This window comes from Chiloscyllium plagiosum, chromosome 20 (assembly GCF_004010195.1).
Source record: "Chiloscyllium plagiosum isolate BGI_BamShark_2017 chromosome 20, ASM401019v2, whole genome shotgun sequence".
NCBI classification, from domain to species: Eukaryota; Metazoa; Chordata; class Chondrichthyes; order Orectolobiformes; family Hemiscylliidae; genus Chiloscyllium; species Chiloscyllium plagiosum.
This window is the reverse complement of record NC_057729.1, coordinates 55765304-55784322: the sequence shown is the minus strand read 5'-3', so window position 1 is coordinate 55784322 and position 19019 is coordinate 55765304. Positions and strand designations below refer to the sequence as shown.

Genomic DNA, 19019 nt, shown 5'->3' with positions numbered 1-19019 from the left:
AACGATAATGCAAATATATCAGCCAGGGCCGTTGCAATTTCTTCTCTAGTCTCTTGTAGTATTCCAGCTATATCTGGTCAGGATCAGATTTATCCACTTTCATACATTCTAATATGTCGAATACTTCCTCTGCTGTGATATGAACTGTCCCCAAGATATCACCACTAACTTCCCCAAGTTCTCAAGTCTTCATGTTTTTCTCCATGGTAAACACAGAGGACAAATATTCATTGAGGACCTCGCCCATTTCCTGCGGTTCCACACATACATGTCCACTTTGGTCCTTGAGGGGTCCTATTCTCTCTCTAGTTATTCTTCTTCCTTTGATGTACTTAAGGAATCTCTTTGAATTCACCCTAATCTTCTCGGTCAATGCTATCCTGTGCTCTCTTTTTGCCCTCCAGATTTCCTTCTTTAGTAAACCCCTGTGTTTTCTATATACCTCCAGGGATTCCCATACCTGTACCTGAGCTATACATCCTTTTTTCTGGTCAAAGCTTCATTATCTCTTGTCATCCAGGGTTCCCTACTCCTGTCAACCTTGCCCTTCACCCTCACAAGAACATATAGACCTTGAAGTCTAGCTATCACACTTTTAAAGGCCTCCGACTTGTTAGAGGTTCCCTAACAAGACGTGCAAACAAACTACTCCAATCAACAGCTGCAAGCTCCTGTCTAATTCCATCAAAATTGGCCTTGCCTCAATTTAGAATTTGAACCTGTGTACCAGTTTTGTCCCTCTCTATAACTATTTTGAAATTAATAGGACTATGGTCACTGGTCCTAAAGTGCTCCCCCGCTGACACCTCAGTCACCTGTCCTGCCCAATTTCCCAAGAGTAGATTGAGTTTGGCCTCTTCCCATGAGGGACCCTCTATATACTGCTTGAGGAAACTCTTGCTGATGGGTATACTCAAAGAATCCCTTTATCCAGGAGGTTCCTCAAGTTAGTTTCTTATGAATGAGGATCTTAATACATTAGGAATGGGAGGACAGCTGATGTGTGATTTCTGCAACATATGGGAACTCCTAAATGCCATTTTGGTCTGAGGGAAACAAGTTTACAGTCCTGTTTGAAGTTTGTGTAATTTTGGCTGAGCAACTATGAGTTGAACATTGAATTAGAGACACTGTGATTCATTAAGGGGGTTTTCTGGATTCTCTGTACCAGGAGGCAGTCACACTTCTTAGTATAGGGTACTCTGATATGCTTGGGACAGTACAGTATGACGGTGAGTGTGGCAGGTAAGAGGATCCAGAGGTATTCAACAGACTTGAGATTCTTTCAGTATGTTTGGATTAGAGTGGGGCTGTCAGGTGGTCAGCTAAGTAACCATGGCACTATTTCAGTAAATACAGAATAGATGCATTTCATAAAGTAAGAAAAGTTTCCAAGATGAACCCAGCATAGACAGTGGTGAATTAGAAATGTTAAAAATAGAATCAAATTTAAAGAAAAAAACAAAGAATGGTGCAGCTGCAGGTGGTAGGCCTGAAGACTGGGCAAAATATTAACAGCAAAGAATAACAAAAAGAATGAGGGGGAAAGTACAGTATGAGAAAAAGTTAAGCAGAAATATAAAAACAGATAGTTAAAGTTTCTATGAATATTTGAAGAGTTTTAAAAAATGAGTAACAAAAACAGAAGTTGCTGGCAAAGCTCAGCAGGTCTGGCAGCATCTGTGAAGATAAATCAGAGTTAACGCTTCAGGTCCGGTGACCCTTCCTCATAACTGGATTTTGGTCGTTAAAACAATGAGTGTTGGTCCTATAGAAAGTGAGATTAGAGAATTAGTAATGGAAAATAAGGACATGGCAGATGAATTGAACAGATATTTTGCATCAGTCTTAACTATAAGGGATATAAGTACATTCTAGAAACAATTATAAATCAGGAAATGAAAAGGAGGAAGGAACTCAAAAAGATCACAATCATTACAGAAATGGTACAGAGTAAATTGTCAAAGCTGCAGGCTGACAAGTGTGGAAACAGGCTCTTCGGCCCAACAAGTCCACACCGACCCGCCGAAGTGCAACCCACCCATATCCCTACATTTACCCCTTAACCTAACACTACGGGCAATTTAGCATGGCCAATTCACCTAACCTGCACATCTTTGGACTGTGGGAGGAAACCGGAGCACTTGGAGGAAACCCACGCAGACACGGGGAGAATGTGCAAACTCCACACAGTCACCTGAGGTGGGAATTGAACACAGGTCTCTGGTGCTGTGAGGCAGCAGTGCTAATCACTGTGCCATCGTGCTGCCCACATGTAAGGTTATTGTGGAATATAATGCATGGTGTAGTGCGTGTAGTATGGTGCAGCATTATTGGCATAAATAGAAGATTGGATGGATAACAGGAAGTAGAATATAAGCATTAATGAATATTTTTCAGGTGAAAAAGGTGGTGTGCCACTGGGATTATACTGAGTCCTCACAAGTTGACACTTTACAAAAATAATTTACGTGAAGGGCTGGAATAGTTGCCAAATTTGCTGATGCCTCAAAGCTTGGTAGGAAAGTAAATTGAGAAGAAGACATACGGAAACTACTAAAATATCTATACAGGTTAATTGAGTGGCCAAAGATCTGGCAAATCAAGTACAATGTGGGAAAATCAAATTTTGCATTTTGGCAGCATATATGAAAAGGCAGTGCAGTACCCAAATGGTGAGAAATTGCAGAGCTCCGAGATGAAGATGTACCTGAATGTCCTGTTGTATGAATTACAAAAGGCTCATAATAAATTACAACAACTAATTAAGTAAGCTAATAAAATGTGGTCATTTATTATTGCAAGGAGAGTTACATAGGACGGTAAAGAAGGTATGTGTCAGTGATACAGGGCACTTGTGAAGCCACGTCTGGCATACATACCATCAATGGAAATCATTCAGAGAAGGTTTAAAGGACTAAAACCTGGAAAGGACATTTTTTTAATGAAGAAAGGTTGGACTTATACCTGTTGGGTTTAGAATGATAAGAAGTGACTTGATTTAAATATCAGAGAACTCCTACAGTGTGGAAACAGGTCCTTTGGCCCAACAAGTTCACGCCAACGCTCCAAAGAGTAACCTAGCCAGATCCATTCCCCCTCCCTACATTTACCCCTGACCAATGCAACTAACCTACCCATCCTTGAATACTATGGGCAATCTGCACATCTTTGGATTGTGGGAGGAAACCAGAGCACCCAGAGGCAACCCACACAGACATGGGAGAATGTGCAAATTCCACACAGACAGTCGCCTGAGGTTGGAATCAAATCTGAGTCCTTGGCGCTATGAGGTAGCAGTGCTAACCACCAAGCCACCGTGCCACCCAGTTATAAAATCCAATGGGGTATTGGTGGGATAGATATGGAGATGGTGTCTTTTCTTGTTAGAGGAACTAGTACTGGGATAGGGATGTTCACTGTTTAAAAATAAGCCATTACCCCTATTTAAAACAGATCAGTCTTATCCTTTTTCTCTCAGAGCATTGTGAGTCTTGGAGCTGTCTTCTGAGAAAGGTGGTTGAAGCAGAGTCTTTGAATACTTTTAAGGTAGATAAATTCTTGGTAAGTACGGAGATGAAGCTTTAATCAGAGGTTTGCAGAAATGTGGATTTGAGGTTATAATTAGATCAGTCGTGATTGCATTAAACAATGGATAGGCTAAAGAGCCCAATATCCTATTCCTGCTGCATGTTTGTATATTTGTATAACCAGCATTTCCTATTAACAGGTTGAAAAATGATAGAATTTAAGACCTAAGAAAACTGACTTAAATCAATGCAAGAATTTATTATATATTACAGAGAAGCAGATAACAGGAAGAGCAAAACATATTGTAATCACAAGTGAAAAAAACAAACAATATCTATGCACACAATATTGATTACATTGACAATGCATGGCTGTCAATTGTGTAAGACATCACTGCTTTAAAATCAGCACTGATCAAAATATGAATAGCGAATTTGGTTTCAAATGTAGCCTAGAGAATGATGGATTGAAGGCCTAATGGGCCTGCTGCCCTCATGTTTTCTATCTTAGAAGGAATCTGAGGCAATATTAGTCTGATTCCTATTGGACATGAGCCCTTAACATAAACCAATTATATACTGGTAGCCTCATTCAAAGAAAAAAGTAATTTGCTTTGAAATATTTACAACATTTCAGAATGTCTCCAATCACTTTATGGCCAATTAATTTATTTTATTCCTGCGACAATATAGCACTATTGAACAGAAGTATCAGTCAAGATTATATTTGAATTAGGGTTTGAGCCTACAATTGTCTCTAACAGACATGCATACCGTCACTAGACGAAGGTAAATCAATAGGCTGAAAGATTATTCAGCTGGTAGCAATAGGGTATTATTTACTAAGGTTGGACTGACCACATTAGGAATGTAAAGATGTTCTACTGTGCACCTACAGTAATCACAATACAGGGAAAATTCTATTTCTCAAAAACACACTTTGATGAGTGCAAAATTCACAAAAACATGCAAATTGAGTATAATTTTGATGGTCTCAAAAGGCAGTAAATGTAATGCACATCAGTTAACTGCCATGCCCCATTTCGTGCACTAGTTCTTATTAAGACTTCTGTCTTGAATCATTTTTTTGGATTGGTCCACAAAATAAACAAAACCATGAATAACATTTCATAATCCTGAACCACAGCACAAACCAACAAATTCAATGTAAATATAAACATATGTGTGTATCATAATAGCTTTGTATTTCACTTAAAGTGAATATGAATATTAAAAATATATAGGAATACTGAATTGACTATTTGCATTTGTACCACAGAATTTGCATTGTATCCACAGAAGAACATGAATGGTATTATGTTTTCATTAAATCCAAATTATTATGGATTTCACAGAAAACACAGTAGGTAAACCTTTGACCGAGCAGAATTGACCAGGTTTAATGAGATTAATGGTGGGTTAAAGTTTGTTTTGTCCCATCATCAAGTCTGAAGGCAGAAGTGCTGAGAAAATTCAGCAGGCATTTCTGGTCATTACCTTTCTGCTCATAATCACCCAGCTGAAATTTTACAGGAGCAGTAGACATGTTGGGCAGTCCTCTCTCCCTTGGGCCTATTGGTATTTTATCCATGATGGAGGAGGGCCCATGCCAAATGGAAAGCCAACAATTTTAACTGAGCAGTTTACGGTTATGAACGATGAAGGACTCCCTTTGGGACCCATCACCACCAAGTTTTCTCTGGCCTCTTGAACCTGTCCCCAAAGGTCATGGCTGAGACCCTTGAACCCAGACCTGCTTGGGCTAGAGGTGACACTGATTGTAGTCCCACTTCTAATCAGGATGTAGAGGACCCTGTTAGAAAGTGAGTTTGCGTGGATGTTGACGAGACCAGAATTGAACTTAAATTTGCTCCATCCCAGCCTAATAATACGCAGCATTGAGGATCTAAAATAATGAAATGAGTGATCTGCTCTTTGGATATGGATAGACTATGCATTTTCTGCACTGCCTCCTTAAAAGAGTGTGGGTTTGATCTTCTGCTTGTGATTTTATTGTTACATTTTAATATACTTCTGGTATTTTGGGTTAAAATATCCCCAAAGGTGTCAATTTACACAAGTTGAAGCAATAATTTAGTATATCGTTGACTTCAGAAGAGTAATGAAAATGTTTGCAAGGATTTTTATGTATTTTTATTCCATAACAGATTATTATATTATTCAATTAATTTTGTAGATTCTTATTTGTGCTCTTTATTACTCCTTGTGGAGTTCTGAATCCATGGTTAAGTTATAACTTATTGCAAGGTGAATAGGATATGAAGTGGAGATGTTTTGCTACAGTTGAATAAGGCATTCATGTGAAAACATCTAAAATATCATATATAGTTTGCTTTCCTTAAAAAAGGACATAACTCCATTAGAAGCAGTTTAGAGAAGATTCACTTGACTGATTTCTGGAATGACGGTTTCATTTATGAGGAAGATTATTGGACAGATTGGGCTTATATCCTTTGGAGTTGAGAAGAATGGGAAGTGATCTCATGGAAACATATACAAACCTGAAGGGACTTGACAGAACGGATGCTGAATGGATATTGTAAATGAAATAAACATATACCTGTCCCTGTGTTATACTTTATTTCTGTGCCTATGCTGATAATTATTCCTGTAATGGTACTTCTACCTATGCTGGGTCTTTGTTACAATGTCAGTATCTCCACTTGCTGATATATAAATGTGACCTATCTGTACGTGTGGTACTGTTTATTCCTGTTTGACTAATAGTTATTCCTTTGTCAGCATCTGTTCCATGCTATTATTTATTTTTGTGCCAACGTTTGCATGTCTTCTAGAATTTATTCCTGTCTCAGTATCTAGAATTTCTTTTGCTGTCACTCTTTGTTATATGCTGGAATCCAACAAATATTGGTGTGCTTGCATCTCATATTTTTCAGGCATCTGACTTTGCTACTTGATATAATATGGACACCCTTCCTGTCCTGGTCTGGTATCTGATGTTGTATATTACTCCATTGAGTTAGTATTTGTACTAGTGTCCATATCTGCTATTTTCTCAGCATCAGGCAGACACATGAACAGGCAGTGAATAGAGTGATACGGACCATGTGTAGGCAGGTGAGATTAGTTTAGAATAACATCATGGTCAGCACAGATATGGTAGTCTGAAGGGCCTATTCCTGTACTGTACTGTTCTATGTTCTATCTGTGCCTTTCTTATTGGCTATTTCTGTATATTCATTTATTCCTATTCTATGTAGTGCTATCTGACGCTATGTTGTAGATATCATTGCATTGCATTTTGCTAATCTTATCCCTGCAGTTATCTGAAATTAGTTCTTTATACGTATCTGCCACTGTCCAAGTTTCTCCTTCTGTGCTTCATCTATTTATAATTATATTTAATCAATCTTTTTGGATATGTCATGAAACAGCTGCAGTGCAGGTGGGAGTTGAACTCAGACCTCTGGGCCACTACCACAGTATCACAAGGTCCCAACTTATTATGGAGCCTTTGTTTGTCCTTCAGGTACATCATGCTGTACACAACTGTGCCAGTAATAATTGACATTGCTTAAGTTCTGAAACCTTATGATGAATAAGCAATCCCCAATTTTATAATTTTAATGATGTTTCTTTGTTATTTTATCCCCAAGCTTACCTCATACTGTTGCATCACCCTCCAAAAGAGAAGACATGCGTTATTAATTCCTTTTCTGACTGTTTCGCCTGAGTTGGTACTTCACAATCATAAAACAAAAAATGCAAGTTGGAAACAGATGAATTCATTATTTTCTTTACAGCCTGCCAATTAAATTCTCACCTCCAACTACCATGTGAGTTAAAAAAAAGACAGAACTCTTTCAGCTGAGGCTAGAATTTGGCTGAAATTGGCTAGGCAATTCTATTTTACCAGAAAGGGAGTTGAAATAACATAGAATGTGGGCATGCAATGCACAAAAGAGCATTGTGTCCTAGATAATAATATATAAATGGAACTTCAGCTTTTATGTAGGTCTGTTGACCCCTTGTGCAAGGCAAGTAAGCTATGACTCATTGGAGTGAATTTGTTGCATCTTGATATGTTGATTTGAGACTGGGACCATGACTGGAAACTCTGCAGTATATCATATCCAAGAACATTGTTGATAAGCGACCAGTCAGGCTGGCTCATTGATAGGAATATGAGCAGACATGCCATTGAAAGTAAATACTCAGCTCCAAATAATCCTGTGAACCAATGATCCAATAGCTTAAATAATGAAAAAAATGCTGGAACAATGAAGACATTCATTGCTATACCATGTTGGTAAAAAAAAGTTTCAACTTGTCTACAATAGTCTTCCTATGTACTCTTCCTCAGTATTGTCTAGGTGTCCTTCCCTTATTAGATCTCCCAAAATCCATCGCCTCGCATTTATCAGGATTAAATTCCATCTGCCATTGCTCTGTCTAATATACCAACTGATCAATATCAAACTGTGACCATCCTCCTCACTATCAACAATGCCACCAATTTTTATGTCATCTGCAAACTTACGAGCTTTACCGTCTGCATTCACAGCTGACTTGTTAATATACATAAAAAAAGTAAGGATCCCAACACCAGTGGAACACTGCTAGTGACAGGCTTAGAATCATAAAAACAACTCTTCACCTTCACTTGTTCCTCCTGTCTGTGAGCCAATTGGATCCAGTTTGCCAACTTGCCTTGGATCCCATGGGCTCTTACCTTTTGCACCAGCCTTCTTTCTGGGATCTTGTTAAGTACTTACCTAAGTCCAGATAAACCATTATCAGTTGCAAGACGGTCATCAATATATTTAATCACCTTTTCAAAAAAACTCAATTAAATTAGCCAGACAGGCTCTCCCTCTAACAAATCCATGCTAACTATCCCTGACCAAATCCTGTCTTTCCAAGTGTTGATTAATTCTATCCCGCAGAATTTTTTCAAATAATTTCCTCACAGTAAAATCAAACGAACTGGCCTATAATTACTTGGCCTATCCTTGCTGTCCATCTTGAACAAAGGAACAACATTAGCTATCCTCAGTCATCTGGCAGATCACCTGCAGCCAGGGGAGTATTACGTGGATTTGCCAGAGCTCCAGCAATCTCCTCCTTTGCCTCCCATAGCAGCCTTGGATACATCTCATCAGGCCCTGAGGATTTATTGACCTTTATGCTTGCTAAACATCAATAACCTCCTTATTAATCTTAATATATTCTAGAACCTCTCCATCCTAACTGAAATCTCCAGTTACCATGTCTTCTTTGTGAATACAAGTGAGAAGTGTTCATTTAAGACCTCACCCATGTCCAATGGTTCCATGCATAAGTCTCTAATACATCCCACTCTTCCCCGGTAATCCTCTCAGTTTTCATATATCTGTACTTCTAAAATGCCTTGAGGTTTTCCTAATCTACTAAATATATTTCTTGACCCTTCTTTGCCTTCCTAATTTCTTTTTTAATCAGCCCTCATACTCTATATTTCTGAAAGGCTTCCACTGTTTTTATTGCACTGTATCTGACAGATGCTTCCCTCCTTTTCTTTACCAAACTATCAATATCCCTTGACATTCAGGGTTCCCTGAACATTCTGCCCTTGCCCTTTACTCCTAGAGGAGCACACTGACCATAAATTCTTGCTATAATACTTTTAAAAGACTACCACTTTCCAAATGTAGACTTACCTGCAAGTAGCTGCTCCCAGTCTATGTTTGCTAGCTCCTGTTAATAATAATGAAATTTGCCATCCCCCTGTTTAGACACTTAACTTGCACACTATCCTTATCCCTTACAGCATTATGGTCACTAGTCCCAAAGTGTCCTCCACTGAAACTTCAATTACTTAACTGGATTCATTCTCAGGATTAGGTCTGACACTGTCCATCTCCAATACTAGATATCGACGTACTGGCACAAAAAGGCCTCCTGGATGCACTTTAAAAATTCCACCCTATCTAATCCTTTCACACTAAGGTCATCTCAATTAATGTTGGCAAATGTTGAAATCCCCTATAATTATAACCCTGTTTCGCTGCAATAATCTATAATCAAATAATTAATTTACTGTAACTTAATTTCAGGTGGAAGACAGTCTGCCATTTCCACTGTTGCACTTGATATACATATGTACAGCATGAATTGGAAGCAGGGAGAATAGGCTAATTAGCCCTTGAACCTGATTTGACATTTAATAGAATTATATGAAAATAAAATACTATGGATACTGGAAATCTGAAATTAAAAACAGGAAATGCTGGGGACTTTCAGTCGGTTTGGCAGCATCTGTGGACAGAGAAACAGTTAAATTTCTCCAGCATTTTCTGCTTTAATAAAATTACTGTTGCTCTGATTGTGGCCTTTGCTTTCCTGCCTAACCATATATCATTGACTTCTTTTTTAGTCAAGAATCTATTTAACTCAACCTTAAAGATATTTGATAATCCCAACTACATTGTTCTCAGAGGAACAGAATTCTGCAGATCAACAGTACTTTGAGAAAAAAGCATTTCTCTTAGTCTGTCTCTTAAATGGGACATTCCTTATTTTTAATCAGTATACACTAGTTCTGATCTCTCCCATTCATGAAAGATAACCTTTCAGCAAGCATCCTGGCACATCCCCTCACCTTCCATTCTGTATAATGAAGTTTGTGCTTAATTATTGTGAAATATTATTGATCCAGAAATCATTCAGAGATCTGCCTGCTTTCAGACAGTACGCTGTTCACTCTTATAAGAGATCACATATGACCTCTTCAGACTTGTCAGTCTTCACATTTTCTTCAACATTACTTAACAGATCTTCTTTTTATGTAGCTCTTTTGGAAGTGAGTTCAGACACGATGGGTAAAATGGTCCCTTCTATACTGTAAAATTCTATGATTTTTGACAGAAAATGTTGATCACAGCTACTTGGGGAATGCACAGTAAATCTGAAATCTAACAACTCCCTGTATAACAGACTGGTTGAAAAATTCAAACAATGACCCTTTTCCTTGCTGGTTGACATATTCTGAGATTTGAAAATTCAGCAGTACAGACAACCACTTTGACAGCTCATGCGAAAGGGTAAGTGTGGTGCCAGGTGTATAGGATTTCAGGTGGGTAGGTACAAGTTAATTAATGGAGTGTTTTAATGGAGATTGGAGAGACGCGACTACAATATCTGGTGGCAGAGAATGTATACTGTTGGGTCTGAGAATTGGGAGAGGATTGGGTTGCGGATGTTGGGTTTTCAAGTGGGAGAAAGGGATGTTGTGACCCAGTGAGGAGGGGAAGAGGATGTCAGATCACATTGATGGGAGGGAATGCAGTTTCATTGACATAGAACATTTTATCTTGATGGGGAACGGGAAAGATACAGGACTGGGGAGGGGGGGCATGAGAAGATGTCAGGTCACTGGGGGAGAGGGTTAATTGGTCTGGATGAGAAGGGGCTGTCAAATCCAGGTCGGGAGGGAAGTGTTGTGTCCAGTGGAGGGGCTTTGCAGATCTAGTGATGGAGATGTGGGTTAGGGACAGTGAAGGGAGGGGTGCTCAAGGGGTGGAGGCTCTCAGGTCACAGTGAACAGGGGATTTTCATGTGAGGTCAGAGTCTGGTGGGCATGTGAAATCTAAGAGAGCTATAAGTGGGGGAATGAATAGTGCGTTATGGAGTCAGTTTAATAGTTACCTAGGAGTTTGACTAAAGTTTCAATCTTTTGACATTTTCATGTAATTCTCAGGCTAACTGTAGTCAAACCTCTAAATTATCTGATTTAAATGGATACTTTTGGAATTGCTATTGGAATTGTTGAATCTGTTACTTCAGGGTTTCAAGAGGGACCTTTGCCCCTCTACAGAAATAATTGTCTATTGGAAAATCTGAGCCAGTGCTGTAGACAGCATTAAAAAGCAGACACTCAATTTTGTGAACAGAACAAATAACAGAAGGCCATTTTTGTTCATTAAATCCACACATACTCAAGAGAACCTTGATTGAAGTTGAAGGAAAGTTGGAATATTGGCATATGGAAGATCATGATTGCTTCCTGGAGAAAAATGTAATTCATCAGAGCGATTTCCTGTTTGTATACATTTATCAACTGCCAAGAGGGTAAGGAAGGAAAATGGAGTTAAATTCACAATCAGATTAGGCATGATCTTACTAAATGGGGACACGGGCTCAAAGGGAAAAAATATCTACTCCTGCTCCTGTTTCTGATGTTCTAATGTCAGCTGTAAAGTTCTGTGTTCCATGATAGACTACAATATGGATAAATATTCCTCCAAGGACAAGCAAAATTTGGAAAATGAACTAGATCTTGCCCTGTGTTTTCTATATATGAGAAAACACATTATTACATAAGATGATCATGCTATTGCTCTGAAAAAAAAAGATTCCAATGACAATAGGCTCCTGCTAAAACTTGAGAATCAGAGGTATGATAGGAAGTTAAGTGAAATGTTATCGTTTTTTTTGCGATTCTATTAATTTTATTTTTGAGAAAAGGTGTTGTGTGATTATTTGCAAAGGTGGTGTAAGTCACACTTTTGTATTTGCAATTGATAAATGACTCTCTTGGTGTTCTTTCCTCCACCCCAAAACATTTACCAAACGTTTTTTTAGATGTGGGCTTGTGAGCCTTCAATTTCACAGACATAGCGCAAAACAATGAAGGTTCTGTATTTTTACTGTTGATTTGTAAATAATTCTCAATCAATTGGAATACCTTTATCCTTATCCATAATTTGATTTGACAGTGACCAACAAGAAGACATGCATAGTATTTACTTTTAATTTTTTATAGCCAGGCTGGCTGTGCTATTCTTCATCACGGGTGCAACTGCTTACATTTTGTCCAAACACTTGGCATTTAGCTTCCGGCAATAGCAGACAGTATTGAAAAATCGGCAGTGACAGAAGGCACAAGGGTTGCAACATCGTGGAGATGGTGGAAGACACATTCCCCAGAGTGGCACACAATGACCGTTCTCTGGTTTTAGCTTCTTCACCTTATGAGCCATTGCAATTCTGTTATTCTGTATTTAAGGAGATGAGAAAATTAAAGATGAGAAGTTTGCAATACAATAACTAAAACAAATATCCTTATAAAAATTTATTAAATCTTATTCCTTTACTGATATGCATTCTGCACATAATGAATGGTAGAACCAAGGTGAAAGGAGAAAGTTCCAAATTCAAGACAACATCAAAGAGTGAAGAGAGCAGTACAAAAAATTAACGGAAATCAAAACACAGGAATTGGTAGCATTAAGTTTGTGTTTTAAATAATTATACATTATAGGAGAAAATGAAGATTGAGAAAGGAAAAGAGTTCCTTATGTTCCAGACTGGATTGCATACAATTTAGAGACTTCAAAACAATTCAATTAGACAAAGACTAAAGGAAGGGAGACCATATTGAACTGTGTACCTGGGGATTTGGGGAAGAGGAATAAACTGTAATATTGATAATTAGAGGAAGAAGCAATTAAGATTTCAATTGAATTCATCACTATTCTCTTGCTCCTTTTTCTTCATTGCTATTAACTTGGGTCAACATATAAGGAAAATGATACGCATCATAATGCACTGTGAATACCAACTTTATATGTATCACTTGGGAAATTGGTTCACATTAACTCTAAAAGGTAATTCTCTTTTCTGTAGTCCTAATCTGTGGAAAATTGCTTTGTCCCATAGAGACAAAATTGAGATCAGATTCAAAGACAGTGTTCCTGCTTGCCACTCTGTAGCATAACTATTTAATATTCCAAAATGCCGAATTGCAAAGATGAGAAAAAGCTTTGACACCAAGATGCATGAAAACATTGCCAGTGATGAATTTCTCTATTCTTTGGTTTCACTATCATCCTTAATTAATAGAGTTCATGATTGGAAAGCATCAGAGATGTTAGTGATTGAGATACCAAATATAATATTTGCCTTGAATCCATAATGGATTTAAGAAAGACTGCTTGCTTAAAGTTATCAAATCAAATGCTTCCTGCAAGGTACTTAGGAACACTTAATCTTGCAAAAGCAGGATTTTTGACTGTTAAGAATTTGGTTGATTCTTTGATGGGACAGATATTCTGTTTGTGACAAAGGCAGCCAATTTGTTACATTGGTGCAGTGCATTGAACCATGGAATGTGGAGATAGCCTCAGAAACCTACTGCATGTTTACTGTGTTAAGTTGTCTTTAGAGTAGTCAAGAACAAAAATCTTTAGGAATAGTTTTAAATCATGGCAAATTATTCCAATAGGCCCCAAGATCTATTCATCCACTGAGAAAAGTAGATCTTTGCAAACAAAGTAGCTCAGACGAGAAGCAGGTGTATCCTATATATATAGCATTTCTATTGTAATAAGTGAGAGGATTAAACTTTATGACATTTTCTCATTCTATTTGTGTGTGTAATTGATCTGTCCACTTGACGGCTTGTCTGAGTTCTGGCTACTCTGGTAATGTTCTTACAGTTGGTTTGTGAATATATTTTTCAGGATGGCAGTCAGTGACTACTGCTACAGAGGTCAGTGTTGGGAAGACAACTTTTCAGATTATGCATCATCTATCTGGACAAAGGAACTGAGGGCATTGTTGTTAGTTTGCAGATGACACAAAGATAGGTGGAGGGACAAGTAGTGATGAGAAAATCGGGAAAGCATAATATCATAGAATCCTGACAGTGCAGAAGGCCATTCAGCCCATCAACTCTGCACTTACCCTCTGCAGAGCTTCCCGACCAGATCTAGCCTGAATTGTATTCCTGTAACCTGCATTTACAATGAGTAATCCACACAGCCTACACATCACAGGGCAATTTAGCATGGCCAATCCACTGACTTGAACATCTTTCGACTGTGTGAAGAAGTGGAGTGTCCAGAGGAAACCCACGCAGACACAAGGAGAACGTGAAAGACAGTCAACCAAGGCTGGAATCAAACTCCAGTCCTCGGCACTATGAGGCAGCAGTGCTAACTACTCTGCCATCCAAATGAGGCTACAGAAGGGCTTGAACAGGCAAGGAGAGTGGGCAAAAAAATTCCAAATGGAATACAATGTGAGGAGATGTGATTTTATCCACTTAGATCCGAAGACTAGAGGCATTGACTATTTTTTAATTGGGAAAGGCTTCAGAAATCTGAAGCACAGAGGGACTTGGGAGTCCGAGTTCATGATTCTCTTTGAGTTAACAAGTAGAGTCAATTGGCAGTCAGGAAGACAAATATAAAGTTAGCATTCATCTTGTGAGGGCTAGAATATGAGAGCTAGATGAGGCTCTGATCAGACCGCATTTGAAATGTTGACTCTGTATCTAAGGAAGGATGTCCTGTCATTGGAGGAGGTCCAGAGGAGTTTTACAAGAATGATCTTGGGATGAAGGGCTTGTCATGTGAGGATCAGTTGAGGATTCTGGGTCTGTAGTCGATGGAGTTTAGAAGGGTGAGGGGGATCTGCAGAATTTACAGAATATTGAGAGGCCCAGATAGAGTGGACATGGAGAAGATGTTTTCACTGGCAGGAGAGATTAGGATCAGCGGAACAGCCTCAGAATGAAGGGATGACCTTTTAGAACTTAGGTGAAGAATTTCTTCAGCCAGAGGGCAGTGAATCTGTGGAACTCATTACCATGGAAAGTTATGGAGACCAAGTCATTTAGTGTATAGGTTTTGATTAGTAAGAGAATCATGGGGAGAAGGCAGGATAATGGAGCTGAGAAACCTACCAGATGGAGCAGACTCGATAGACCAAATGACCTAATTCTGCTCCTGTGTCTTAAGGTCTAAGTCAAATGCAGCAATCGCAGGTAGGACGGAAACAATAGTTCCTGATTATTATTATTAATGTAAATACAGAAGGGGGTGAGTATTCTAGTGTGTCTGTGCTGGATGTGTGGCAGTACTTTCCTGCAAACTGTGCCACTGCCTCATCCAATAAGGAGTATACCAGTTGGAAACTTACTGCAGAAACTGTGTTGTGGGAAGAGACAAAAGAAGAAAGAAAGTGAGAAGAACCCTAGCTTGGTACTCCCTTCTTTAGGGTACTCCTCTGGTTCCAGAATTAGCCTGAGAGTTACCTGAAGACATGCAAACCACAAAGCTTGGCAGATGCCTTCCTCACCTTGGGAAACCAGTTACTGATTGGTGAGAATAAGGCTGCCTCTGTCAGTGGCACCTTCCTCAAAGGTAAGGGCAGACAGAAGGATGAGTCTGATGTGGGCTACACAGCTGAATCTAAAGGTATGGCTGGCTTACTCATATCTAGTTAGTAGTTGTTGCACCTTCTGAACATTCTGGATACCCTTGTAGCTTCAAACATTTACAAAGAGGTCCTATTCCTTCACCTTTGGGAAACCACTCAACCTCTTTTTTAAAAAGTAACAATTTGTGTTAAATCATAGTTTTGATATCACCTATTTTCTGGATCTTGCTTCACCACACATAACTGTGTTAGAAAGCGAAATAAAGAATACCAATTTCTTGAACTCTTGTTTCTGTCCAGAGATGTTGCCTGATATTTTGAGTATTTCTAACATTTTCTGTTTTCATTATAATACTAATAGGCCATTCAATTATAAGTAATAGTTTCTGACCAAGTCAAATTCTGCCCTCAACTGACATACACATTTGCATTCTGACAGAGATTGCTATAGCAATCAGAAGTAGGAAACCAACTGGCCAGAGTTTTGTCTTGTTGGCTCAAGGACCCCATGTCAGGGATTATGAATATTAATCTGTGACTCCTGCAAAATAGTTTCCATCAGTAAGTAAACTTGTGAATTCCATGGACATGTGACTTATTGTCACATTGGGCAGTAAATTTACCAATCTAGTTACTTCCAAGTCTAAAATGTTTTAATTCAGATGGAGATAACTGCAAAGATCAATTTACAAAAAACTGGCTAATATTACTTACTTTTTTGGGTGGATTGGGGCTCATTCTTCTACCATCTCTTCTGAAATTTATTTTTCTACTATTTGGCAGTTCTGTAAGGAAAATGTGAGAAGGTTGGGAAACAGAGGAGTCAAATTTGAAGCACAGTGTTAGCTGCTTTACCAGGAATTAAGACTTCTAAAGTGTAACAATAACTTAATTTGACTGAGGAGCTGAATAATCATATTGTCTCCTTGCCACTGTGTTCTACCAAGTTTCTGCTATAAACATAGGTTGTAAACTATGTTGTGTCAGTTTTAATTTCATGGTTATCATGAACTCCAGACTTATAGTGATGTCATGAAGAACACTAGAGCTGAAGAGTACTCAGCTTTCAACAGTCCTGCACTTGCAATATCTCCTCAACTTCATGCAATACTCTTTGTTATGTGGTAGTTGGATTCAGTCAATGGGCATTTAAACCCTCCCATTTAAACTGAGGTTAGTGCTATTCTCTGTGTTTGGATACAAAAACATCTGCCAGAGTGCAATATCAGTTTGAAAAGCTAGATTGACTTTAGGCATTATAACTCACTGAAAGCAGACATACCAGAAGAGCATTAAGAGGTTCAGTACAATTTCTAGTTTCCCAAATAGGAGCATATAAATTTGAGCTTGTATAAGGGCTGTTTAGACCATATCTACGAAAACTACTTTTAGCACTATACTTAGAAAGTATATTAAAGGTATAGAGAATGCGTTGAGTAGATAAAAACTAGATGTAAAAAATTATAGTTATTTAGATGGACTTACAACTATATTCATAATACAAATGATCCCAATATGCCTTCATTTTATATGCAGCTTTATCAATTTGTCCTAGTTTGTTCAATATTTTCTGAATAATACGGTGTGGTTAGTAATCTTAAATCCAAAATGAATCACATCACACTTTGTTGCATTAAATTTCACCTGCCATGTGTCTTCCTGTTTTAATAGCCTGTCCATACCCTCTTGATCTCATACACTCCTCCTTATTGTTCAGTACATTTCTAATTTTGTGTTATCTGTAAACTTTAAAACTATGTTCCCATACTCAAGTCTAGTTTACTAATAAATACCAAAAAGAATAATTGTGTATCATCAATTCCCAATGGACCACAGTATATACTTTCTTTTGAATTTGAAAATCAACTACTACTCTTTGCTATCTCAGCTAATTTTAATGTGAAGGTTCCGGTATTGGACTGGGTGGGCAAAGTCAGAAATCACATGACACCAGGTTATAGTCCAACAGGTTTATTCGAAATCACAAGCTTTAGGACTGTAGCCCCTTCGTCAGGTGAAGTGAGAGGGAAACACACAGAACACAGGATTCATGTGCAGATGGATCAAGAGCAGTGAGAGGGAAACACACAGAACACAGGATTCATGTGCAGATGGATCAAGAGCAGAGAGATCAAAAGATCTTACAGATGGTGTGAGTGGACTGTCAAATAATAAGTCTCTGCAGGTGACCAAGAGTGTTAGAGGTAATTAAGGTAGAGTGATAATAACAGTTTATCAAGGTAATGGTGTCAAAATAGGACATTAAGGAAGATTTTCCAGATACAGAACAGTGTGGTGGAGTCACGTAGTGTGACATGAGCCCAAGGCAACGGTGAGGTCACTTTCATGGCTATGGAACTTGGTTATCAGTTTCTAACAAGTCTATTACATGGTCTATTAAATGTCATTTGAAAGTTCGTACATGCATCACCTGATTTATCTTCATTAACCCTTTCAGATAGTTCATCAAATAATTCTGCAACTTTTGTCCAATGTAATTTATCTTTAAAATTGCATTCATGTTTGTTTTATTCATTCACAGATGGGGCGTTGATGGCTATGCTGGCATTTATTGCCCATCCCAGAGAGCAATCAAGAGTCAACCATATTTCTGTGGGTCTGGAGTCACATGTAGGCCAGAGCAGCTAAGAATGGTAGTTTCCTTCCTGAAAGGACATTAGTGAACCAGATGGATTTTACTGACTTTTGAAAATGGATTTGTAATCATCATTAAATCTTAATTCCAGATTTTTATTGAATTCAAATTCTACAATCTACCATGGCAGGATTCAAACCCAGGTTTTCACCAGAATATTAACTGGGTCTCTGATTAGCAGTCCAGCGATAATAACACTGAGCCATCACTTGTCTTATTGCCAATTATTAACATCTGATCACTTCCATCTTCCAAATGGATGAATTACAGATTGAATACATTTTGGAATTTTGATAAGAACATTTCTGATGTCAGACAGGGTGCAGAGTGAGCATTTCAATGATAGTTGGGATCATTAAATAAAGGAAAGCCCTGAGAGATCAATTAACTCTAAAAATGTATTTCTTTATAAGAGTTTTTAATAATTCATAGAATCGTACTCTTATCTGTTCATATGTTCTTGGCCACTAGTCACACAGTCACAGACTTTACAACTAATACAGCCTTACCGTTGCCCATTCAAACTATTTAAATAATTCTATACATACAACTAAAATTATACAAGGTCTGATGGGAATTCTACTCCATTGTGCTTTCTTGCCGAGAGTGAAACTTCCCAGAAATTTGTCTCCTAAGACTTGTGAATA

General features: G+C 38.3%; 1 protein-coding gene across 1 annotated transcript in view; it reads right to left on the bottom strand.

Annotated features, from left to right (window-relative positions):
- Positions 1–3769: 3769 nt before the first annotated feature.
- asip1 (agouti signaling protein 1) overlaps positions 3770–19019 on the bottom strand; it is an 84198-nt gene continuing 68948 nt past the window's right edge. The window contains exons 3-4 of the mRNA XM_043710878.1: positions 16431–16501; positions 3770–12547 (exon numbers count right to left, since the gene is read on the bottom strand). Coding sequence (XP_043566813.1) covers positions 12356–12547; positions 16431–16501 — 263 coding nt within the window. The 3' untranslated portion in view covers positions 3770–12355. The remainder of the gene's footprint in view (positions 12548–16430; positions 16502–19019) is intronic.